Source organism: Coenobita brevimanus, chromosome 6, assembly GCF_032717465.1.
Source record: "Coenobita brevimanus isolate Jiangsu-jjx chromosome 6, ASM3271746v2, whole genome shotgun sequence".
NCBI classification, from domain to species: Eukaryota; Metazoa; Arthropoda; class Malacostraca; order Decapoda; family Coenobitidae; genus Coenobita; species Coenobita brevimanus.
The window spans coordinates 40,248,152-40,275,665 of NC_136959.1; the positions used below are offsets into that span (position 1 = coordinate 40,248,152).

At 42.4% G+C, this 27,514-nt stretch overlaps 1 protein-coding gene across 1 annotated transcript in view; it reads right to left on the bottom strand.

The window, feature by feature from the left end:
• Positions 1–27,514, bottom strand: part of LOC145401028 (nucleolar protein 10-like) — a 259,963-nt gene that overhangs the window by 115,553 nt on the left and 116,896 nt on the right. The window contains exon 4 of the mRNA XM_080273404.1: positions 21,631–21,767. Coding sequence (XP_080129530.1) covers positions 21,631–21,767 — 137 coding nt within the window. The remainder of the gene's footprint in view (positions 1–21,630; positions 21,768–27,514) is intronic.

Consider the following 27,514-nt stretch of genomic DNA (forward strand, 5'->3'; position numbering starts at 1 on the left):
GACCAGTGAGGAAGATGAAAAGATACTGCCTAGTGTAAGATCCCGGAGACCGCCTGAGAGGTTGCAGTACACGTAGATGATGCGTGTATGGTGTATATATTGTATATACTCATTTTTTTTTCTCTGAGCACGTCTTGTCCTTGCCTTAACTGGTTGGGAACATGGAGTCAGGTTTGCCCTTCCAGGTCTCTCCGGACTGTACCTGCGTATTTATCTTTTCTACCAGTACTTATGATGTTCTAATTTTGGGTTGATTAATAGGGTTAAGTAGCTGTTTAGGGTATGTCCAGCTTTTGGAGAGATGAGGCGTGGAAGCTTCGTGTTGTCAAATCAAGTGCACCTCGGTGTATAGACCGTCGTTCTTGCCTTACCTCAATTCTTTTTTTCTTTAGGTTAGATTATTAGGCTTAGTTAGGGAAAATGAGCTCTCACAGTTAGGTCTTTTATTTTTTTTTTCCCAGAGTTAGGGAACTGTACATGTGAGGGGCAGTTCTACCTGAAGGTCTCCACCTGGAGGTTTCCTACTTGCTTTGAGAACCTCGAGCGCTGAGTGTATGTAATACCCAAACTGCAGTATAGGATTGCTCAGAGAGAGAGGGGAAGTTTCCAGTTTCTCTATAGGGCTTGGAGAAGTTGAACTATGGGGCTCTCGCATGTTAGGAGAGGTAGGTAGGTTTTGATCGGTCTCTCTGGACAGAACGCAGTGGAGCGTCTCGTGTTACTCTTAACTAAGCACAAAGTTTCTCCTGGTAGCAGGACATTCTCCTTATGAGTAACATGCATGATGAGTGGCATACAGCGTCAGTTGCATATAGTGAGTAGCAGGAGAAAATTTACTCGTGGTAGAGGATTTTTTTTGTGGACATGATAGCCGCCGACTGTTCTCGAGCATGGAGCTTATGTAATATCCCACAGTCGCAATATAGGACATGTTGGCTGGTGTTTTGGAGGCGTGCAGATTGGTTTCCCCTCACGAGCAAGGAGCGTGTGAAACACCCCAAAATAGCAGTATTGGGGGAGACTGGTCAAGTAGGTGAACTTACGTACCGTGTGTGTTAAGTATGGGTACTGGGCATTTCGGAGGAGTTCAAGTCCAGTCGTCCAAACTTTTGGTTTTCCCTAACTGTGGGCGGATGTAGTGCCCGGAAGTGATAATGAGTTTTATTTAGTTCATTTTATATGACCATAAGTTCGGTTTAGTGAGAATGTGGCCGGGGCATGGCTGTTACCATGCAGACGTGACCAGAACATAGATTAAGTTACCTAGTTGCTAAGTCATTTTTTTTTCCTACTGTAATTTACTAGTATTAAGTCTCTTTATAATATAAAATCTATTGTGGATGGGAACATGTGCCTATCGTCACGTGATCCAGCATAATGTACGCGTGCGCAAAGTGATGTAAAGCACGATAATCTTTATTGTTTTTCTATGTAAGGGTATAAAGACAGAGAAGTTGCTGAGTAATTATTGTAACTAGAGAATGTCATTTTTGGGGGGTAATCGATTGTAAGGGGAAAGACATCACACTGAGTCTATCACGAGTCTGTAATAATAATAATAATCTTAAGTTACGTACGCCGTCATCCCCCACTCCCCCTTTGCATACGCAGTTTTGGCGTGACTCGCTCACCGGCCGTGGTAGGTGGCAGATGGTCAGTATTGTCGTCATCCTTTCCCTCCCCCCTCCAAGGAATTCTGTTCTGTAAGTAATTTGATATTAATGATGTTTGGTATGTTGAAGCGCAAACAGTGATACTCCACGAGTGATAATAGTGACGAAATAGAGAAATAGACTCGGGGTAGAATCAAAGTGTTGTCGTTCCTCAGGAAGTGTAACGGTGACGCCATTAGCCTTTGGAGAAGCGAGTCCCGTGTTCCTGCTCACCTCCCCTACATTTTTGAGCTGAATAGTGAGGTATTTCCCATAGTTTTGTGTACTGTACTTTATATTATTATTTAGTGTGTAACTGAAGCAAGAGAATGCTAGCTAGTTCTGTCTGAGCCTCAGATAAATGTGTGATTTTTGTAGGCCAAGTATCAGGTGCCCAGGGACTGTGAATTATTTATTATTGTGTTGAAATGACTTTGCAATTCAGTACTTATTAGGGCTATGTTGTGAGTAAATGTTCACGTAGTTACTTTGTGAGGCACAATGATATTGATGCAGTGATGATTTTTGTGGTTAGAGTTAGTTATTCATGCTTACTGTATTTGTTATAGTACTTTTTCTTCCATGTTATCCCTACAGTAAGTATTATTTTGAGCAGACCTATGTGTCTGTAGTGCCATGTGTTATTCTGTTATTATTTGAGATGCTGAGTGTTGTAACTCATGTTTCTTTATTATGAGACCTTCCTGATCATGTGAAGGGATTACTTGCATTGGGGATAATAGTTATTCATTATTGATATTAACTTCTAGCAGGTTCAAATGTGGAGGTCTAAGTACCAGTGAGAGAGTCCAAGTCCAGGCGTGGAGGTCAAAGTCCCAGTGAATCATGGTCCCTGTGTGGAAGTTAAGGTCAGGAGTGGCAGAGGACTGGACCAGTGAAATTTGTGCTCAGAGGGACGATTATGAAGAAACACATTGGACTGGGACAGAGGAGCTAAGTTTTGTGGATTTGATATTAGGACCATTTAGAGATATATTTTTCGAACAATGTGCCAACTGATTCAGGTTTAATCTGTAAAGCAAGTCGCTGGGGAAGATTTCTACCTTTTGGTCTTGTTAATACACATTTCCTCCTGCTTGAACTTTATTGTTTGTATAACCCTTGAGAACTGGTGGTATAGAGCTTACCTGGTAGTTTATTAACGTGCAACTTACAAGCATTCTGGGAAACTGCGAAGGTTGGGCTTGAGTTGGCCTAGTTGGAGACTGGCCCCATCATTTTGGCATGCTACCACTCTTAACTTGGCCACTTGAAATGTAATAAACGCAACCGAAGAGGCCGTTAATGGGAGAGAGTCTCCATCAATCTGAGTTCCCGACCGTTCCAACACACACTGGTCATCACTAGTGACTTGTTTTCGGCCCTTTTTGACCATGTAAAAGTCTGGATCACAGAGGTGACAGTACATCAGGAGTGTGGATTATTACAGGCTGCAGTTAGTCTAACCTTCGACTTGGAAGAAGAAGGTGTGCAGACAAAGTCTCAAGCTGGGCAGGAGGAGGAAATGACCCTGGCGACAATTGTGACGCTATTACAGGCACAGAAGAAAGAACTCAAAGAACAATTACAGGCACAGAATGGACAGAAAGAACTCAAAGAACAATTACAGGCCCAAAGTGAAAAACAGAAAGAGCTCAGGAATGAAATCAAAGAACAATTGCAGGCACAGAATGAAGAACAGAAAGAATGATATGAACAGCTTCAGGAGGTATTACTGGAGCAATAAGGGGAAGTACAACTGAGGGTGCAAGGACATGCATTCACGGGGGAAATGAAAGAAGAACACCAACAGCTTAAGAAGGAAGTAGATGACAAGCTAGTGCAGCAGAAGTATGAGGTGTACAATAATGGAGTGAAAACAGCATGTACATAACCAGCTAAGATTAGTGAGGGAATAGTGGCAGAGTACAGACAGCATGTAGATAACCAGTTGAAGTATGTAGCTGACCATGTGAAGATAATTAGTGAAAAAATTGATGCTGTAGAGAAATACTGCATTGCTGAGTCTCAGGTTAGTGTACAGGGAGCATATGAAAAGAATGGACAGCGTATGGTTAATCTTGATGAATCCCAAGCATCTAAAGCTAGCAATATGGGGTTGAATAATCAGAATGTAGGAGTCCTGGACTTAATTATGATGACCCAGTTTTTAGGCCCCAAACCAGTGAAGTGCATGGCTATAATGGGGGTCCAATTAAAAAGAAACCTCAGGAATCTGATGGCAGAGTATCTTGGGATGCTTACTGTGCACAGTCTGAGTTATTTGCGGATCAGAATGGTCAGGATGATAGGCAGAGCACCGTGCAGTTTGCTACTAGCCTTAACCCCTAGGCACCGGGCATGGGTAGACCTATCCATGTCCCAGAACCGAGTTATTTTCAGGAAAATCAATTTTCCCCCCAGTATTTTTTTTTTTCATTACAAATCAATCGCAAATGACCAAAAACACATAAAAACTGCGTACTTAATCTCTGTTGGCGATTTGGAGGTGGTGGTGTGGTGTGAGGGAGCTGGTGTGTGGCGGCTGGGCTAAGCATGTTCAAGGTTGCGTGGTGTGTTGGCAGTATTGGTGGAGGGAAAAGGGATGATTACCTCGCACCAATATATGTGTTGGGTGTGTATTTGCTTCTCTCACTAATTCACAATGCCGTATGAACACAACATTACAACTAAAATAGCAAAAAACACACAAGAAAGTAACTAATAAAGGTTGGCTTATTTTATGTTTTCCATGATACTTATTTCTAACAAACTTATGCCTATTTATTTATTCACTATTATTTACACACTATCCCACTGTTTTTAGTAATTCTTGACAGTATGATACACCCAAAAGTCTGGCTGTGGTCAGTACAAGTGTACTCAAGCACCCAAACACTCTCCCCCACATCCCTCAGGGCCCCCTAGTAGCCCTCCCCACCACCCAACCCCACCCCACCCTCCCGACCCCTACCCCAACCCTGAACCAGTATCAGCTGGTTCCAAGGCCACACTCTCCCTATGCCAGCCTCCCACCACCCTCCACCACAGCCCTCCTCACTGCTGGGCTGCCCTCTCACCCCCCCAACCCACAGCCCTCCTCACTGCTGGGCTGCCCTCTCACCCCCCCAACCCACACCCCTGCCCCCTCCCCCAGCCAGCCAGCATAACCCCGTGCGCCAGCCATGCCAGGACAATACTCTGAGTCCATATGGCGCACTACTAAGTTCATACATGCCCGCGAAAAATTAAAACATCATATGACGTGGACTGGCGCCCAGGGATTAAGGGGGCCGCAATGGAAATTCTGGGCCAGATGTCAGTGATGGCGAGGAACAGTTATCAGTCCCTAGTAGAAGTGCTGGAGAGCAGATATGGGACCAAGTACCAGACAGAAGTTTACAAAGCAAGATTCCTGAGCGGTGTACGGGAGCGTGGAGAATCCCTACAGCAGCTTGCTCATGACCTGGAGAGTATGACATACAAGGCATACCTGGCTATTCTTCTGAGGAACCAGTTCATCAATGCTCTTGATAGTGCAGAGTTGAAAGTGCAAGTGAAGCAGGCACAACCAAGAAGCATGCAAGAAGCACTAGCAGCGCTCTAGAATTTGAGTCCTACATCAGGTCCAGTACATCCACTTTTCAGGCAGGTCGTAGTGCGAGATTCAAGGCAAGAAAGGGGCACATGTATGAAATGGAAAAGTTTGTAGGAAGCTGCTGGTACTGTACTGTGAAAAGCCAGGACACAGAAAAGAGGACTGCTACAAGTGGAAGGGGGAACATGAGAAGACCGGAAGAGGCTGCTGGTTCTGCGGGAAGCCAGAACACAAGAAGAAGGATTGTCACAAATGGAAGGAGCAAGAACAGAGCAGTGCAAGGAAGTCTTCTATTGTAACAAAAGCGTGTTGGACATGTGGTGAGGAAGGACACTCCAGTTCTGAGTGTCCGAAGATGAAAAAGGATGATAAGAAGAAGGCTGCAGATGACCAGGAAGAAGCGGAAAACTAGTGGAGGCTGCTGTTAAGGAGTAACCACCAGCTGGCTTTTCCCAAGTTACCCCACCACTGAGGAAATGCAAGAGAACAGCAATTGACAGTGTGCGAAAGGATGGAAAGATAGATGGAAAGAAGTGTTCCCTGGTGACTGATTCGGCCTCAGGGCAGACTTCTGTGAGGCCAGATGTGTTACATCATCGGTATCTGCCAGAGTCATCAGAACAACTGTGTGGCGTAACTGGGCACCGCGCAGAGCTGAGGGGACCCTGGATGTCCGGATTGAAGTGGCAGGGCAAGAGGCTACTCTACCAGTCTACGTGGCCAACATGGAGGATCCTTGCCTTCTCGGTCTGTACTATCTGATGTCCGTGGGATGTGAGCTGGACTTCTGCTCCATGAAGCTGAAGGTTCGAGGAAGGTCAGTTCCCGTCACGGCAGTGAAAAGTACCAGTTCTGGTGGCAAGGTGAGGGCACTCCACACTACAGTGATACCCCCAAAATTAGAACTGTTGCTCCAGTGTAAGGTGAGTGGCTCTTTTGACAACTGTCTAGGGGTGGTGGAGTCTGATATACAGTGCAAGACAAAGGCTGCAGTGATGGTGGAAAGAACACTGGTGGAAACAGGTGCAGATGAAGTACCAGTTGTGGTGGCCAATTTCTCCCGTGAACCACAGATCAACAAGGGAGAAATTCTGGGACTGTACCAGGCAGTAGACCCTGAATGGCATCAGATGAAGGCCTGTAAAAGAAGTGTAGTCAAAGAAGATGGGTATCTGCCAGAGCACTTACAAGACCTTTTCTCAAGGAGCTGCCAATGCCTGGATGGCTCACAAGTACTGAAGTTCAGGCGGCTGCTGATGGAGTTTGCTGATGTCTTTTCCACCAAAGACCTAGACCTGGGATGCAATGATCTGGTGGAGCACTGTATAGACACCGGGGATCACCGCCCTATTAAACAGCCAGCGTGGAGGATACGCCAACCCAACAGCAAGGAATGGAGAAGGTGATGGAGAATCTCCAAAGTCAAGGAGTGAGAGAGAAGTCCAGCAGTCTCTGGGCATCAGCAGTGGTTCTGGTAAGGAAAAAAAGATGGCTCAGTAAGGTGCTGTATAGATTACTGACCCCTGAATGAAGTGCTGTGAAGGATACATACCCCTTGCCAAGCATTGATGACATCCTGGATGCTCTGTCAGGTGCTAAGTGGTTCTCCACCCTAGACATGAAGGCAGGATACCATCAGGTCAATGCTGCAGAGAAGGACAAGGAGAATACAGCCTTTTCATACAGGCGGGGTTTATGGCAGTTAAAGGTGATGCCTTTTGGCCTATGCAATGCCCCAGCTACTTTTGAGCATCTAATGGATTGCATACTGGAAGGCCTGTATTGGTAAATGGCTCTCATTTTCTGGATGATGTAACTGTGTTTGGATGGACTTTCGACCAAGAACTGGAGAAGCTGTCGGAGGTGTTCAACAGGATCTGTGCAGCGCACCTCAAGCTGAACCCCAAGAAGTGCTACCTGTTTCAGAAGGATGTGAAGTACCTGACACACATTGTAGGCAAGCGTGGAATCCATACTGACCCAGAGAAGTTGGCAGCTGTGGAAAACTGGCCAGGTCCAACTTGTGTGACGGAGCTATGGAGTTTCCTTGGCTTGTGTACCAACTACTGCCGTTTTGTCAGAGACATTGCAATGATAGCTGCACCTCTTCACAAACTGTTGGGGAAAAGGCAGAAGTTTGTGTGGACAGCAGAGACTCAGAAAGCCTTTGACGAACTCAAGCACGTGTTCACAAGCTCTCTCGTATTGACGTCCCCAGATCAGAATCAGTCATTTATCTTGGACTGTGATGTTAGTGACCATGGCATTGGTGAAGTCCTGTTGCAGAAGAAGGATGACAAGGAGTATGTAGTGGCGTACTACAGAAAGAAGCTCAGCCCAACAGAGCGGAACTACCACGTAACCCACAAGGAGCTCTTGGCAGTGATGAAGAGCCTTGATTTCTTCCATCCCTACTTATATGGGTCCTACTTCACCATCATGACGGACCATGTGTTACCCAAGTGGCTGAAAACGCTAACGAATCCGAAAGGACAACTGGCATGCTGGCTCGGGAAGCTAGACCAGCACAATTATGAGGGGCAGCACCGTCCTGGGCAGGTACATGGTAATGCTGACAGCCTGAGTCGTCGGCCTAATGGTCCAGAATGCCGGCAGTATAGAAAAAAAACAAGATCATAGTATGAAGTGTAGCTGTACTGCAGTGACAGGGCCAGCATCAGATGAAGACCTGAAGAGGATGCAGATTTACAACCAGTCCTTGCATGGCTGCAGTGGAATATAATGCGAACATCTTGGGAGGAAGTTTCCAGGTTAAGCCCTGCGACCAAGAGCTACTGGAGTCATTGGGACCTTCTTCGTTTAAACAACGGACTACTGGAGAGTCAGTGGGAGACACCCGATGGCCTCAACAAGTATTGGCAACTGGTGTTTCCGAAGAAGATGAGGTCCGAGATCTCGGATTAATCTCATAACCAGATCACTAGTGGGCACCTGGGAGTGAAGACAACTCTAAGCTGGCTGCGACAGAGATTCTACTGGATTAGCATGCGTCAGGATGTTGAAGAGTGGTGTCGGGCCTGTGATGTGTGTTGTGTCACGAAGGAACCCAAGAAACGTGGTTGCACCCCTCTCCATCTGTGCCAAGTGGGTGTATCAGTGGAAACAGTCGTAGTGGACAGTGCTGGACCTTTGCCACTCGCTGAAAGAGGAAACCGGTATATATGTGTCACAGACTGCTTCACAAAGTGGCCAGAAGTCAATGCCATCCCTGATCAAGAGGCTGCAACTGTTGCTCAGGTGTTGGTTGACCAGTTTTTCTGTCATTTTGGGATGCCACAAGAGCTACATTCAGACCTTGGTAGAAACTTCAAGTCTGCTGTGTTCTGTGAATGCTGCAAATTACTGGGGATCAAAAAGACCAGAAAGACCCCACTAAGGCTACAGTCAGATGGGATGGTGGAGAAATTCAACTGGATCCTGGGACAAGAACTGGCCAAGTACTACATAGAGGGACAAAATGAATGTGACCAGAAATTACCTGCATTGTTGATGGCATATCAGTCTGCATCCCATGAGTCTACCGGCTACATCCCTACAAAAATGATGTTGGACCACAAGTTACATTTACCCGTTGACTTGTTAATGGGAAGACCACCTGGTGAAGAGCTGCCTACAGACACCTCCACACATGCAAAGCATCTTCAGGAAAGGCTGGTTGAGGTACATCATCAAGTGAAAAGAGCCCTTAAGTTTTCAGAAGTTATGAATTGCAAGTATGATGCCAAGGTAAATGAGGTGAGCTTCAAGGATGGTGACCAATTCTGGTTAAACAATCCTCAGAGAAAGAAAAGACAGTCACCGAAGCCGCAAAGCCAATGGGACGGGCTTCACACTGTGTTGGACCGACTATCAGATATAATGTATCAGATTTGAAGAGGCAGGAAGTCTCGCCCAAACGTGGTACACGTGAACTGTCTGTGGCAGTACCATGGGCCATGACAGTACAGCTGGGACGTCTCCGAGGAATCATGCTTATTAGGATGCGAAACAACCGAACTCACCGGCCTCACACTTCCAAGTGAGCAGGCTCCGCATGCATACCGTAAGACCCTTCCGATGACGTCACCGCTCGGACCGTAACAAGTGCATGTGCAAACACACACTAACAGAAATATGCACTAACACTCTAGTCCTCTCTTCTTAATTTGATGAAAGATCCCAAGGACGAAACTGGATGGATTAATGGTGTCCTATACACACTATGTATCCAATACATAGAGTTTTGTTTAAGCACCATTAAGACCCAGTCTGTAACCACATACAGATATGTGGTGTCTCTTGAAGTATTATAATCCTTCTAGTCCCGGCTGACTGCTGCATGCAGCCGCTCGGTTGAGGCAACTTTCTTGGTGAGACAGTCAGACAGTTGTTGTGATGTATCCACCCAAGACACTTCATCAATCTCCCCTCGTTCCAACATGTCTTGTAATACAGCAATATCAATGCGCAATCTTCTGTCTTCTACACTCCTACAGGAGTAAAGGGCGTCCACCAGACTCTTGTTATCCACGAAACACTTGATCTTGAAATCTCCACATCCAGAAACCTCACACAATATGTCCGCAAGATATACAGCAGTTTTAGCACATTCAAGCAGCGCCAACGTTTCAGCAGATAAAGTAGATTTGACGACCAGCCTGATCTTTCTAGTCTGCCAGAATAAGGGACATCTCGCCCCACTAGCATCTCGTAGGAAGATCACAAAGCCTCCCTGAGACCCATTGCCTACAAGGTTGATGTAAGAGGCATCTGAAAAGCACTCTATATAACATTCATCGAGTGGCCCCATTCTTGGAATGTATAGCTTCATGTTGTCAGTCTTCACCCTTGCAATCACCTTGTTGAGCCTAAGCAAATCTGCTACGGTAGCTCGGTTGCTAGTCATACTAAACTCACACACATCAAAGGCAATATCTGGTCGAGTGTGTGTGGCAATCCAATTGAGCTACCCAATTAACGCTCAGTACTCAGTTTTCTCAGACTCAGACAGCTCTCCTGACTTTACTACTGCACGATGTCTGCTAAGCGTAACTGGTTTCAAAGACGAAGTGTACTGGAACTGGTCATGCGTTATGAGGCCATCGCTGTTGGAGACGACATTTAGACCAACATATTTGAAAGCTTTTGATTCCGAACTGCTGATGAGGAATATTTGGCTCAAACGGTTTATCACTTGCTGCTCGAACTCACGTGTACCAGCCCAAAGGAAATTATCGACATACATGCATATAATGCCTTCACTCTTGCCCCTATTACTCCAAGAGAACAGTACTGAATCCAGTGATGACACTTTAGCTACGAGACTCAACAACTGATCTTTAACGTGCAGGTAACAATGCCTAGCAGCATCACAAAGGCTGTAAACCGTTTTCCTTGGTCTCCTCAGCTTACCATTTGCATATTCAGGTGAAGGACATAAATAAACAACTCGCTCAATGTTGTTACCTTGCAGATAACCAGCTTTCACATCCGTAGCATGGCAATCCCATTGGTTGGTGGAGGCAAAAGAAAATGCCAAACACACAGCCTCTTTTGAGCATGTAGGAGAGTCCTTCCGGAGATCCAATGTGTCTTCCTTAAATCCTCTGGCGACTAAACGGGCTTTAACAATCGGCTTCTCGTTTTTCATTTTTTCTGTCACAACCCATCGAACCGTTATGGCATCTTGCCCAACATCATCTACTTCCTCATACATGTCATTGTTCTCTCAGTTTGTAATTTCTTTTTCCTTGGTGCATAATACGTCCTCAGAGTTGAAAAGAACAAGCATCTCTGCTTCATCATCAGCTAGTTCCCATGTGCTAAAATCATTTTGCAGATCCACCCAATCAATATTGCCCCCAGAGTCCCTCTTCAGATTGTAGCAGTGTTTGTACTTTCCAGTGGCTTTACCCGCCTGACTCACAATCCTTCCAGTCACCAACTCTCTAGTTTCTGAATGTATTCCCTTTATACGCTGACCAACAGAAACCTTCGGAGGCTCCTTAACCAGAAGTGATACTGTGGGAGGCTGATAATCCAGAATTGCACCATTTTCCGACTCATCATCCGGTGGATAGTCATTCAATACTTGTGAAGAATCGTCATTAGGCTTCCCCTGGACTATACTGTTCTTCTCATAACTACTGACGCTGTCTCCAACTGTAGTATTTCGTTCTGGAGCATGTGCTAGACAACACGTGCACTCGCACGTAGACACCGCCGCGTCTCACCATAATATGTTTTCCATCTCTGCCTATTATGATTCCAGGACCATGCCATTCATGACTGTCATTTCTTTCGTAGAAGACCTCATCTCCATTTTGGATTTCGTTTAAGTCACTCGAACATATGTTTTGCCGCAGAGCCCTAGCCAAACGTTCACCCGATTCATTCTTTATAAACTCTTGCCTTGCTAAATGAAGAGCATTCAAATTGTCCCTCACAATTTTTGATGGTGATGTAGGTTCCAAGATCATCTGCAAACACATTAGGCAGGCCAGGGTTTTGACTAAAAACAAGTTGGTTAGGAGAAAAACCTACATAGTTGGTGAGAGTATTTCTTGCTGATACTGCCCAAGCCAAGGCCACATCCAAGGCACACTGGCTATCAGCCATTATCTTCCTAACAATGCCACCTATGACTGCATTTTGACGCTCACATACTCCGTTGCTCCATGGACTCACTGCCAACGTCGTCATGATCTTAATATTAAAGGCCTCTCCCAATGCTCGTATTTCAGCATTGTTGAATTCACACCCATTAACTGTGAGAATTTTTCCAGGTGCGCCAAACAGAACAATCCAGCTCCAAAATACTCCTTTGATAATGGTGGTTGCACATTTGTCCGCAATTACTATCGCGGTGCAGTACTTGGTCGCAAAAACAACAAGGAATAAGAAATAATGCCTTCCCCAAGCTTTCAAATTCATAGCTATGGCTTCATTAAACTTAGATGCCATGGGCAAACTGACTACAGGTCGGGGCTTAGCTGTCTTGTACCTACAACAGACTGTACATGCATCAGATACATCCTTGATAGCTTGCTCCAGTTCTGAACTTTTAATTCCTGCATCTGTAATAAGTCTGATTAGTTTAGCCGACGTTGGATGTCTAAATTGCCTGTGAAGCTTCGAAGCCATTTTGTCTACATCACCCCCAGGAGATGCCAGTGAGATCCTGTCACAAAACTCTCGGCCTAGTCACAAAGAAATTGGAGGCAAGTAATGGCCTGAAGATGAGGACTTCAAATTAATGATAGTTCCACAAATTTTGACCTGGTCACTCTCAAAATTAATCACCGTTTTTGCTTTTTTTCATGGAACGTTTGCTCAGCAGCAAGGGAATATTGCAGCTCACCACATCAGTCACAATGGTTCCATGCATATTTCCAATGTAGCAGGGCAGAGTAACACGTTTGAGGGAAGAAACTGTGACACCATCAGCGAAAGTAAACGTTGAGGATGACTTTTCTTCTTTTATAGCTTCACGTTCATAATCACTGAGCTCACTTAGATAGCAATTGATCCATTCAACCCCACATACAGTTGTAGAACACCCTGTGTCTAGAACAGCACATCCCTTAGATTCTTCTACTAGCGTCTGTAATTTACCTCTACTAGCTGTATTATCTGCATAGCCCATTAATAATGACAGATGCACTGTTTCATAATTATCTTCTTGACTGCCTTTATTTTCGTATGCATCCGGAGAGTCACGTACTCGAGAATCACATACTAAACACCTCGACACCTTACCATCAGGCCTGAGCAGGTTCTGCCTCCTACCGGTGGATGAATGTTGGGAAATTCTACCAGACACAGTTGAATGGACATCACCACGACCTCGATCACGTACTACACCACCCAGAAACCTTGTCCTTCCTCGTCGAGTACTCCTAACGTAAAACGTTTCCTCATCCCCGGCTTCGTCACTTCAAAAAACTGGTTCACTCTTCACCTCATTGGCAGACACCGATGCATCGTTCTGCCCGCAAATTTCCCCAGCGAAAATACGATTCAGGGCAGATTTCATATTTTCGTAAGTTACCTCAGTTATCGCAGACATCACTAGTTGTTGCTCACTATCTGAAAGTTTGCATGAAGCCCGATGCATAAAAGCCATCACAGAATTAGGTAGTTGCATGTTCTGCTTCATAAATTTGAAATAAACATGCTCGAATTCTGCCGCGAACTTACGAATGTTCATATCACCAGGTCTTCTGAAGTTGTACAATTCATGAAAAGCTGCAAACTGCTGATGTCCTTTGTCCATGAGAAATAAACCGTCTAGTTTGTTCAACAAGGTCTGAACACCATTATCATCTTTCAGATCAGCAGCATTGATTTCTGAAGATGCTACCCTCGCTCTTGCTGACAATGCAAGGTGAATGGCTAGAGCTTGCTTCTTTTTCGGTAAGTCCGTCATTTCGCATCATATGTCGATGTCCTTCTTCCAACTTTCATAGGCAGAATCATTTTCAAGTTTTGGAGGCCACTTAGTTGAGCACGATGCCATTATGCTCAAACTACGCTCTGCTACCAGTATTGGAATGCAAAACAACCGAACTCACTGGCCTCACACTTCCAAGTGAGCGGGCTCCGCCTACATACCGTAAGACCCTTCCGATGATGTCACCACTCGGACCGTAACAAGTGCGTGCGCACACACACACTAACAGCAATATGCACTAACAATGCTCTCCCGCAGCTGAGGATGCTGAGAAGGACCACGAAGCTGAAGTGCAAGAGGATGGTGACAGTTTCTGGAGGGAAGAAGTGGATCAGAAAGAGGACCATGACCTTCCAGGAGGAGTGGACTGTGTGGAGGGGCAAGGACATCATCGGAAGCGGCATAGAAGACCTGAAAAGTTGAAGGATTATTTTGCGTATAGTTAGATGTCTAGTTAGAATTAAGGTTTATGTTTGTATATACTGTGTAGTTTTGTTGGGACGACAAAGAACTAGGGAGGGGGTAGTGTTAAGAAGCGGGATTTGCCAGTTAGGTAGTCAAGAAGCTTCTCAACGTTTCCCGATGTTTACCATAGGTTCCGATACGAGTCAGAGTTGCCAGCTTGCCTGCTGTTTGTGAACGTAGTTGTTTCGTAAGTTATGCATTAATTTTTGTGCTCTTTTTCTTTATAATGTTTTATTTATATGACTGCTTGTTAAATTATGTAATTTAATTTGTTTGTATGCTGAACAATTTACAGTGTTATGTAATGTAAGAAAGCCCTGGCATGTTTTGGTTGTCTCTGAGTTGGTAACTGTGCTCTCTCTCTGGAATACACCAGAACTGTGGAAAAATTTAGAAGTTTCTAGAGTAACGCAAGCTTATGTAAGGATAGGGAAGTGAACAGAGGAAGTTCAGTCAGTTTTCAGTTCAGTTTGAGTATAGTGCAGTGTCAGTGTAGTTTGTATATTTTTGGTACTTGTGAAAACAGTGAAGTGTTGTTGGCAAATAGTGATTCGCAGTCAAGCATTATGTGTTACTGCAGTTAGTAAAGTTCGTATAGCTCCAGTGCTTGTGAGAACAGTGAAGTTGGAAAGCATTCATTATATGTATTTGGAAAATACAGACAGTTAACCTAAGCAGCCAGTGTTTATTTACGATGTCTGAGCTGATCCTGTGTACTGTACACCTAAAGGCTGACCATAGGAAGAACAACTCACTGAGCAATGTCCCTCCTATACTGTACTACTGCTGTTGGAGCCTGTGGCGGTGTGGGATGGGGACATAATAACACAGTCCATTACAGACGAGGGGATCATCTATACACGAGAAAGATACATGTGAAGCACTAAATAAAAATTTCTAATCAGTTTTTACAAAAGAAAATAATTTTGAGAGAGATGATATAGAAAAAGCATGCCCACACATATTACCAAGTATACAAATATCAGAAAAAGAAATACAGGAGGAGTTAAGTAAATTAGACAAAGGAAAAGCAAATGGTCCTGACGAAATTTCATGTTGGGTGGTACATAAATGTGCAAAGGAGTTAAGCAGACCCTTATATCTAATATTCAATGAATCCTTGGGTCCAGATAACTACCTGACATTTCAAAGAAGGCAAACATTGTTCCCCTATTCAAGAAAGGGAACAGACAGAATCCACCCAACTACTGACCAGTATCACTAACCAGTGTTGTAAGTACGACATTATAAAAGCTGATAAGAAAAGTTTAGGTAAACCATCTACAAGAATACAGTATGATAACAGAAAGGCAGTTTGGTTTTACAAAGGGAAAATCATGTGTAACTAAGCTATTAAGCTATTATGACAGTGTTGCAGAAGCATTACTGAAAAGAGAAGGATGGGTTGAAAGTATCTATCTAGATTCTAGATGTTATGAAGAAATACTAGAAAAACTGAATCCACCAACACTACAGGAGACAAGGAAAAGAGGAGACATGATTATGCTATATAAATGTGTCTCAGGGAAAGAGAAAATAGACATAAATGAGTATATAACCTGTGGGGAAGCATCAGCAATAGGACACTGCAAAAAAACTGCATAAAAAGAGGTGATAAAGATGTAAGGTACTTCAGCTTCCCTAATAGGGCAACTGATCAGTGGAATGCACTACCAAATGACATAGTGCCAAAACAATTCATAAATTTAAGGATATGTATTATAAAAATGCTTTAATACACAGGAAAGTAGGAGCCTGACTCATTCCTGTTAAGATACAACTGGGTAGGTAAGAAAAACACACACACACACACACACACACACAGCGATTCAACCGAGTCGGACGTGTGACATCGGCACTCCGTACCGAACCAACACAGCCAATGGCATTACCTAAATTAGTATCTTTGTATGAGTCAAGCTCTGTACCAGGTTAGACTAAATGATTTTTCATTATTAAAAGGAAAAAAATAATAAGTTTAAACAAGACTTGATCAAACAGGGAAGTGAACCAAGACCAAAGAATACGCTTAGTCATCTGAGGTTTGTTTAGACTACAACAACACGGGATTTGTAAGTACATGCTCTGCACTTTTAGTATTGCAAAATGGATACATACTTTAGTAAAGCAAATTTGGAAAAGAAAAGGGATAAAGGTAAAAAGCAAAATGATGATTTCTACCAAGAACTGGTTGAAGTGGAGACTCACAATAGACTGGATGAACGTGTAAACAAACTAGAAAGGGCTTTCGAAAATGAAATTGATGAAATAAAGAAGCAAATGCACTTGCAAAAGAAATAGAAAAACTAGGAAGGGAGGCCAATAAGAAAGACACAACCATCAGTGAACTAACAGTGGAATTGAGTACACTTAGGAAGAAAATGAGTGAAATGGCAAGTACAGTAGTCACTCACGAGAGTGTTATGGAAGAGTTCAAAAATGACACAGAGACAATTAGGCAAGTAAGCAGTCTTATTGACCAGAGCAGTGATATTGAGGAGAAGATAACACAGGTGAATGAAGCTGTACAAAGCTACAAAAATGATGTGGAAACCACGTATGCTGAAATGGTGAAAGTAAAGAAAGACTTAGAAACAAGGGTGGAGGAAAAAAGCATTAAAAAGGAAGTGAAAAGAATAATCCAAAACAATCCGAAGTTAGTCAGAGATTCAGTAGATATACACAAATCTATAGTAATCACTGGTATAGAAGAGGAAGAAGTAAAAAACAAGATCACAAGAGACAAAAATGAGATGGCAAATGTAATGAGCTTACTGAAAGAAGTATCAAAGGAAATCTGTAGTAAAGACATAGAGGAACACAAAAGGTTAGGGAAATATGAGAAAAGCAAGACAAGACCTCTAAAAGTGACTTTCCAGAGTGTAAACACTGCGGAAGAGATACTAAAAAATGCAAAGAATCTTTTGGAAAAAGAGGAGTTCAAAAATGAATGGATAAAAAGATGCCTAACACAAGAGGAACTGGAATTACTGAAAGAGAAAAGGGAGGAAGCAAAAACAAAAAATGAGGGAAGATCAGAAGAGGAGAAGAAGAATTTTTTTTTTTACAAAGTAATAGGATTACAGGTATGAAAGTGGTACACAAACAGGATGGAATAAAAAGGAGGAAGGTAATAGAACCATGTCATGACAAGTATATAAACAAGATGATAAAGTTGATGTACTCAAATGTGGATGGAATGGTATCTAAATTACTAGAGATGAATGATTATGTCAGAGAAAATGAACCACAAATAATATGCCTAACTGAAACAAAATTAACACCAAGGATATCCAATGACATACTACACTTAGAGGAATACAATATATGGAGAAGAGACAGAAATTTAAAAAAAGGAGGAGGAATTATAATATTAACTAATAAATAAGGTATTAAGAATATATGGAGTGGAGGGGAAATTGTTGAGTGCTGTGAAGAGTATGTACGAGGGAGCTAGGGCTACGGTGCGAGTGGATGGTGAGCTGAGTGAGTTCTTTGATCTCAATGTGGGACTGAAACAGGGGTGTGTGATGTCTCCATGGCTGTTTAATATATATATGGATGGGGTTGTAAAGGAGGTGCAAGGTAGGGCAGTGGATGTGGGGGGGGCCCTAATGAATGAGGGTGAGATTTGGAAGCTTCCGGTGTTGCTGTTTGCTGATGATACAGTATTGTTGAGTGAAGATGAATGGGAGTTGCAAGGTTTGGCGAATGAATTTGGGACAGTGTGTAGGAGGAGGAAGCTGAAAGTTAATGTAAACAAAAGTAAAGTTATGGTGTTTGAGAGGAATGAAGTCACAGTGTGTGCAGTGAGGTTGGATGATGAGCATATGGAGAATGTGAGTGCATTCAAGTACTTGGGTAGTGTGATGAGTAAGGATGGAACTTTGGGGGATGAAGTACGTGAAAGGGTACAGCAGGTAAGAAAGGTTGTTGGTACACTGAAAGCAATGATGAGAAATAGGGAGGTGAGTATGGAAGTTAAGAAGTCACTGCATGATGGCATTGTGATCCCTACCCTGATGTATGGAAGCAAGGCGTGGACCTTGCAAGAGGGGAACAAGTCAAGAGTGAGAGTAGTGGAAATGAGTTACTTGAGAGGAGCATGTGGAGTGACGTGGAGGGACAGGTTGACGAATGAAGAAGTGAAGGAACGTTGTGGGGTAGATATGGATGTGGTTGAAAAGATTAGGAGAAATACACTGAGGTGGTTTGGACATGTGGAGAGAATGGAGAATGAAAGACTGACTAAGAAGGTGTATGTAGGTGAGGTGGAGGGAGGGAGAGGGAGGGGTAGACCAAGGATGAGGTGGAGGGATGGAGTTGAGAGGTATATGAGGGAGGGGGGGGTGAGTTGGGGGGAGGGTAGTCAAATGGTGGGTGACAGAGCGACTTGGAGGCATTTTGTCTGCGGCCACCCTTTGCGGGATTAGGGCGTCGGGCTATAGATAGATAGATAGATAAAACTAAGAAAAATCTAAAAGTCAATGAAATAAAACTAGACATAGCATCACAAGTAGAACTGACTGCAGTAGAGATCAACATATCTGAAGGTAAAGTAATTGTAGCCAATTTGTACATGCCACCCAGATCAAACACATGGGAAAGAGATGAATATGAGGACCTGGTAGAGAGTACAATTCAGAGGTTAAGATCATTACTACTGTATATAAAATGGAAGAGAAATCAGAAAGAATTATACTAACTGGGGATTTCAATACAAATATAAATTGGAATACTCTAGATATAATTAGCCAAGAAAGCTGTTGGGACCAAAAGCTCCTGGATCTCGTACAAGAGTTCTTCCTAACGCAACATGTGAGGGAAACCACCAGAAAAAGAGGACTTGAAGTACCTTCAGTGCTAGATCTAGTATTTACTAGGCAAGAAAATGATATTGACAGTTTAATATATCACCCTCCACTCAGCAAAAGCGATCATGCAGTACTAAATTATAACTTCAGGATAGCATATGACATAGTAAACAGCAATGACAGTTACAAAAAGAGCCTAAACTATAAAAAGGGAAATTATCAAGACCTAAAGAAGTATTTCTTAGAAGTTGATTGGGAAAATGAGCTTAGAGGACAAGATTTAAATGCTGTTTATAAAAAATTCTGTGAATTTTATGAAATAGGAGTCCAGAAGTACATCCCACAGCACAAAAAAGCAGATAAGAAAATACAGAAATGGTTCAATACAGAATGTAAAAAATCAAAAGAAAGAAGAGATTTGTTGTGGAATAGATACAGAAGACATAATAGTGAAAGGGCGTATAATAATTACAAACAGGCAAGAAATGATTATACAAGAATAAGGAGGGAAGCCCAAAAACAGTTTGAGGAGGATATAATAAATAAAAGTAGTGACCAACCAAAGCTGTTTTACAGCTATATCAGAAGCAAAACCAAAGTAAAAGATATAATATAATCAATTACGGATGAGGGAATCACTTATACACAAGAGAAAGATATTTGTGAAGCACTAAATAAGAATTTGCAATTAGTTTTTACAGAAGAAAAAAATTTTGAGAGGGACTATGTGGAACATGCATGTTCACACATACTACCAGATATACAAATAGCAGAAAAAGTAATACAGGAGGAGTTAAGTAGATTAGACAGAGGAAAAGCAAGTGGTCCTGATGAAATTTCATGTTGGGTACTACGAGAATGTGCAAAGGAGTTAAGTAAACCATTATTTTTAATTTTCAAGAAATCCTTGAGTCAAGGTAAACTACCTGATATTTGGAAAAAAGCAAATATTGTCCCCTTATTCAAGAAAGGAAATAGACAAAATCCACTCAACTACCGACCAGTATCACTGACCAGTGTTGTATGCAAGGTATTAGAAAAGCTTATAAGAAAAGCTTGGGTAAATCATCTAGAAGAACACAGTATGATAACAGAAAGACAGTTTGGTTTCAGAAAAGAAAAATCATGTGTTACTAATCTGTTGAGCTACTATGACAGAGTAACAAACACAATACAGGAAAGGGAAGGATGGGTGGACAGTATATATTTAGATTTCAAGAAAGCTTTTGACACAGTACCACACCAAAGACTTTTATGGAAAAAGTACCATCAAGGAGGAATTCGAGGCAAACTGTTTTGTTGGATGCAAGACTATCTCATAATAAGAGAAATGAGAACACTACTAAGAGGAAACTACTCATCATGGAAAGAAGTGACTAGTGGAGTACCACAGGGTGCAGTGCTGGCACCAATCATGTTTTTAGTGTATATAAATGATATAAACAGTAACACTGGAAATGAGAGCTATCTGAATATGTTTGCAGATGATGCAAAAATACAAAGGAGAATTACTAACACAGACTCTTGTAAAGAGCTACAAGAAGAAATAAATAAACTTCATGAATGGAGTAGTACATGGCAAATGGAATTCAATGTGGACAAGTGTCATGTAATCAAGTTTGGTAAAAGTGGAAAAAGACCTGATTGGGATCATAAGTTAGGAAATAAAACCCTATACACATCAGAAAGAGAGAAAGACCTAGGTGTGATTATCAATAACAGACTATCTCCGGCTGACCACATCAGCGAGAAGGTACGGAACATGTATACACTGCTTGCAAATATGAGAATAGCATTCACATACATAAATGAAGACATGCTATGAAGGATAATAACATCATTCATTAGACCAACCCTGGAATATGCATCAGTAGTCTGGAGTCCTCATCTCAAAAAGCACATAGACAAGACTGAAAAAGTTCAAAGGGCCGCTATAAGATGGATACGAAGCTTAAGGGACCTAAGCTACAAAGAAAGACTAAATAAACTGAATCTACCAACACTACAGGAGAGAAGGAAAAGAGGTGACATGATAATGCTATATAAGTGCATATCAGGGAAGGAGAAAATAGACATAAATGATTACTTAACATATGGAGAAGCATCAGCAAGAGGACACTGCAAAAAACTGCATAAGAAGAGAGGTGATAAAGACGTAAGGAAATTCAGTTTCCTAAACAGAGCAACTGATCAATGGAATGCACTACCGAATGAAATAGTGTGTGCCAAAACAATTCACAAATTTAAGGATATGTACGATAAATATGGTTTAAGACACGGGACAGTACGAGTTTGACTCATTCCTGTAAAGATACAATTAGGTAAGAACACACACACACACACACACACACACACACACACACACACACACACACACACACACAAATACAGTCAGCCAATGCACTGCGTAGTGACCAACATCGCAAATACGGCAGTCAAATAGCTCCAAGCAGGTCCCTCTTGTTGTTTAATCACTCTTTCACTCAGTAGACATGCTTTCTAAAGCTGAGATGACTCTCACAACTGAATGGTCTGTACATTTTGAGGTGAACAGTGAACCTTACACTCATCTGACAATACATTTCACTGGACAGTACATGCACACATACAAAAGCAATGTCTAATATTCATATACACATTGTGACTTACCCAGATGTAGCAAGATAGAGATCACAAGATGGGTAATGATATGCCAGATCACGTCCAAATTTTGGTATTCTTGTTCGAAACCACCGACCTGCTTGACCATGGAATTCAACGTATCTTTCTTCTTGCAAAAACACCAACTGCAATGATTAACAGTATTAGTGTGCATGAAATAAAGGTGAATTGCTGCTATCAATAAATAAACTAAATATGATTTTCCAAAGAAAAAACTAACACTACTGTCATTATCAACTGGAAACAAAACTATCTATCTATCTATCTACTGCCAGACGCCATCATCCCGTACGGGGTGGCCATTTGACTCTGAGTTATTTGTTTTACAGGGAGGGGCACTAACCCCCCACCAACCCACTTGACACGTAGGGAGCATGTATGGTTTGGTTATCTGGTTACCACCTAGCGTTGTACATGGTTTCACTGAAGGTAAAAGTTTTCTTCATGCTTTCTGCACTTTATACACCTGATTACCAGTCTGTTCCATTTAATCATAATCATTCCATCCCAGTTTCACATATTTCCACATGATCCTCAGCATTATCTTTCCAATTCCTCACTAAGCACTCATGACTTTACATTTGTTTTTTTCTCTTAGGCTCTAAAGATCTAAGTTATAAATCAGGAAAGCATGGATATAAACAATGTATACAGTAAAATCTCCATTCTCAAAATTTTTGTAATCAAGAAAGTTTGCTCAACAGGTACAATCACAAAAGGCAAAATCAATAACTTTGGACCCGACCCCTTTAGGACTTCATCTTTACGTTCCATCATCATCCAATTACTGTACCATCCAACTACTTCTGATTCAGCAGAACATTAAACCCAAGGATTGCGCAATTACCATTCTTTTATCACACCTCGTGGTGCACAAAAAATGAAGAAAAACTAAATATTTAGTTCTTGTTTATATACACTTGAAGAAAAACATCCTTTCTTCTAACCCACAGTGTCCCAGCAGATTTTTCACCAATGCCGGCAGATTTTAGGAAAGTTTTATTTTGGCTTAAACCTCTGCTTTTCATGAAAAACATTGAAAATTCAGAGAGAAAGTGCTCAGTTGAGTTTAGAAATACGGTAGAAGTAAGAATACCTTTACCTTGTTACCGCATTCTCTCAAGCCAGGCTCGAGAGAAAACGTTTTCTATGAGAGGGGTTGATATTTCAAACCATGCATAACTGGTTAGATATTTATTCATTTGGTACGAATTTATATGTAGTACAAGAGTATGCTGGTTTTCAGACAATAATATAGGCGATATAAGCGTTGTTCACTCACCAAAAACATCAACATATGGCACCTTCTTTTACAACTTTACCGCCTCATCTTTTCTGTTTGCTTCTTCCTCTGGCTTATTTCCTCCTTTGTCCTCCACCTCAGGAATCACTATCGCCTTGAATTTCATAATTGGAGAGACCGTGATGCGACATGTCTTTACTGGCCAGGTCACTGCTAACACGTGAGTTGCCGAGAAAATGGCGTGAGGGGAGGGAGAAGGGGTCAGGTGGGGCTAGGCATTATCCCCGCCTGGCATTGGGTAGAAGAAGGTCTCCCACATATGCCTACCAAAACTCACCCGTGAAACTTGAAAAATGTGCAAATGACGGACCTTGCAAATGCATAACGTATGGATACGTTGTCGGGTGTCAATCTGGCAAAACGTGGTGACGTATCCATATGTCGTCGGGATGCGGCCGGCTAAGGAAGGCAGATCCAGCTTTTCCAGCCTCTCTCTGTATGACAGATCTGCCAGGCTGGGGACCATCTTGGTTGCTGTTCTTTGTATTCTATCAATTTTGTTTATATCTTTCTTTTTTCGTGGGGACCACACTACTGCTGCATATTCCAACCTGGGGTGGATCATGGCCACTATCAATTTTTTCATCATTTCCTCATCTATTTCATAAAATGCCACTTTTATTTCAGTCAAGAGATTGTATGTCTTTCTAACTACAGTACCCTTGCGTCCAACATGGTAATATTGTCATGCACAAGTCCCGTGTTGGACCAAAAACGTGTTGGACAAACAACAGAGCTTATGGGGAAAAATGAATTATGTCAGCAACCCTAGGAAAAGTCACCCTAAATACCTACCATATACTTTTACATATATTGGTACTACTGTAATTATAATAAATGGTGCTGTACTATGAATGATAATTAACCTTTTAGGATAGTGTTGGTGGGCTTGCTGGGAATGGAAGGTGGTATCCAAGGCTGTAGGTAGTCCTACTGGGTCCCCGGAGGATTGTTGCTGGTGTCACTAGCGGGTAATGGCTGCTGCTCCTCCTCAACCTCCCTCATAAATCCTGCGAAATCACACTCAGAAACACTATCCTCATCCACATCCATGGAAAGTCCTGCTTCTGCCTGTCCTAGCATTCCATAAGCCTTCACTGCTGCCAGGATCTTGTCTTGGATTTTTATTATGGTCCTCACGTTGGCTTCATTCACGTCGTAAGCCTTGGCGATGTCCACTTTCCTCTCCCTTTTCTTCTTCCTCTCGATGATTTCTAGCTTGGTGGCCTGAGGGAGGTGCCGCCGCTTCTTGGGGTTCTCAGAAGGCTTCCTAAGCATCGTGGGCTGGATAAAATCCAGTTGCAAGGGCAGAAAATGCAGCGAGAAAAAAGCACCTTCCAATGCGAATTATGCGACTGAGTGGCACTGCGGCGGGAGAAATGTAAACAAAACATCACGTGAGAGCAGAAGCATTTTTGATTGGGCGACATCACGATCACGTCATGATAGTGGGTGGGGGAGGCTACTTGATCAAAAGTTTTGATTGGCTGTCAGGATCACAGGAACGTCCAGTATGAACGTGTTGTACCAGGGGCGACTGTGCTAGAGGCGAACTCCGCGGATTTCGCCCACTTCTTGGAGCTCCGTGCGTGTTATGCTAATGCACCCATGTTACAGTAATTAAATTGTATTAAATCGTACTAATTTTTTGCTCTCCGTGCTGGACAAACGCGTGTTGGACGCAAGGGTACTGTATTTTGTTAATGTCATTTTCAGGTGACAAACTATCCTGGACCAGCACGCCCAAATCTTTCTCTTCTCTCGCTTTTGTGACTGGTTCGATACCAATCATATAATTCAGTGATAGCCTCTTGGTTCTCTTACCCATTTCCAATATTTAACATTTTTTTTGCGTGATTTATGTAGTAGGTGGGGGCACTCACCATCCACTCACTTGATATGGTGCTGCTCTCAGGTGTCTGCCCTTTCCTCTCCTCCATTCTTCTTTCCATCCATCCTCCTCTGTCTTTTTTTCCTTCATTCTTTCCTCCTTCCTCTGCCTACGGGTGACTTTGCACTCCCGCTTGTGTCTTTCTTTCCTTCATTCTTTCCTCTTCCTTCTGCCTGAGGGTGAGTCTACACTGAGTCACAAGCCAAATGGTCTCATGTACACCAGGAAACCATTTACTACGCTGGGTGGTAACCATATAACCAAATTTTGGCTCCTGGTGGTTTAGTGGGTAATAACAGTGCTCCAATTGGATTGAGCTGGTGAAGATTTATATCCAAGGGGTGGTTGGGGTTTACTGCTCATGTAATGCCACTCAGGGATGAGTGAGGCCGGTTACTCTCATCTTAAATGCCAGGACCAACTTGCCTAACCCCGGGCTCCTAGGTTTCTCAAGGGGCAACATAGGATTGGATGATGGATGGATTTCATTTCATTTCTTGTATCCGGCTCCAATCATGAATCCTATCCAGGTCTTCCTGCAGCATTTTACAGTCATCCTCAACTCCTACTCTTCTCAAGATCTTTGCATCATCAGCAAACAGACTTGCATAACTGTTTATTCCATTGACAATATAATTTACATAAATCAGGAACACTGTTGGCACTAACACCGAGCCCTGCAGAACTCCACTTGTTACTTCCCTCCATCCAGACATCCTGTCCTTTATTACACTCCTCATTTGTCTGTCTTTCAAGAAGTCTCTCATTCACTCCAGGAGGTTTCCCTTCAGTCATCCTATGTGTTCCAATTTCCACATTAGTCGCCTGTGGGGTACCTTGTCAAAGGCTTTTCTCCAAATCTAAATACTGTACACACAATCCACCCAACTGTCTCTCTCCTGTAACATGTCAATTGCTTTTGAGTAAAAGCTCAACAAGCTGGAAACACACAACCTTCCACTTCTGAATCCAAACTGACTTTCAGCCACAATGTTCATCTCTTCCAGATATTTTATCCATCTGTCTTTTAGGATTCTCTCACACAATTTTGCGACACTGCTGATCAGGGACACTGGTCTATAATTCAAGGGTACTTCCTTGTTTCATCTCTTATAAACTGGTACCACATTGGCCATCTTCCTCTCCCGAGGCACTTTCCCTTCTTCCAGGGAAAACACAATTAATACGAGAATCTTATCCGCCAGATGTTCTCCGCATTCTTTCAGTACCCACGTAGAGATTCCATCTGGTCCTGAAGCTTTCCTTACATCCTGAGTTTCCAATAATTTATACACTTCCAGCACTTCCACTTTATATCTTTTATCACTATATTTCTAGTCACTCCCTCCTGCTCCACAAAATCCTTTTCTTTAGTGCAGTGGTTTTCCAACCTGTGGGGCACGCCCCCCTAGGGGGGCACAAAGGGCTACTTGGGGGGGCGCGATGACTTGATAAAGAGGGTAATTATATTTGAAAACTATGAATTATGATGGAATTAAGTAATTTTTAAATATGGAGAAAATATTTCAGATATGAATAAGAAATCTAGTTATCTGAATATATAAACAATTTCAAAGATTAAGAATCTATGATATTTATGGACAGGTGCCAACCATGCCAGTAAAATACAGTATTTGAGGAAGGGGGGTGCAGGGAATGTGTCATTCAGTGAGGGGGGGGGAGAGAAATAGAAAAGGTTGGAAACCACTGCTTTAGTGAAACTGATTGGAAACATTTGTTCATTATTTCAGCTTGCATTGCTGCTCATCTTTATAGACCTCTACTATTTTCAGTTTTTTTTTTTTTTTTTTTTTTTTTTGCGAGGAAGAAGGAACCAAAGGCCATGAGTTTGGTGATTCCTTCCTTTTGTTTAAATTTGCCATTAACAAATCTATAAAACAATTTGGGTTCTTCCTTACATTTGTTAATTATACCTTTTTCAAAGTTCCTTTCTTCCTCTCTCCATATTCTTGTATATTCATTTCTAGTTCTTCTATATTCCTTCTTTGTTCTATTGTTACCTCCCTTTCTCCAGTTGTTCCATGCCATGTCCCTCTCTTTTTTTTTTGCCGTCATATACCTTCTATTAAACCAGTCCTTTTTCCTGTTTTCTTTCCCACTTACTCTTGGAACATATTTTTCCACTTCCGAATTATAGAGGTCTGGAAAGATATCCCACTTCCTCTGCATCTCTCATTTCTCTGAATTTTCTCCAATCTGCATTTTTTAAAAATTTCCTCAACCCTGTAAAGTTTGCTTTCCCAAAGTTGTCTCTTCCCTGCCTATAAAGCTCACCTCTTGGCACTATGTTCCCTTTTGTCATCTGGAACTCAATGACCACATGATCACTTTTTTCTACAGGACACAGATATTTCAAGGATTCAAGTACATCAGGTTCTTTGGTTAGCAGTAAATCTAGTCTTGCTGGCATGTAATCACCTCTGATTCTTGTCTCTACTTTGACCCATTGGGTCATTACATTATTCATTGCTATATTTAACAATATAGTGCCCCACGAATCTTCACTGCCTCCTGAGTCCCATTCCTCCCAGTTCACCTTTTTAAAATTAAAATCACCCACCAGAATTACATTGTTGCTTTTCTCAGTCACTTTCTGTTGATATCTAAACATGTCTGACAACATCTCCTGGTATTCATCATTATTCCATGCCCCTGTC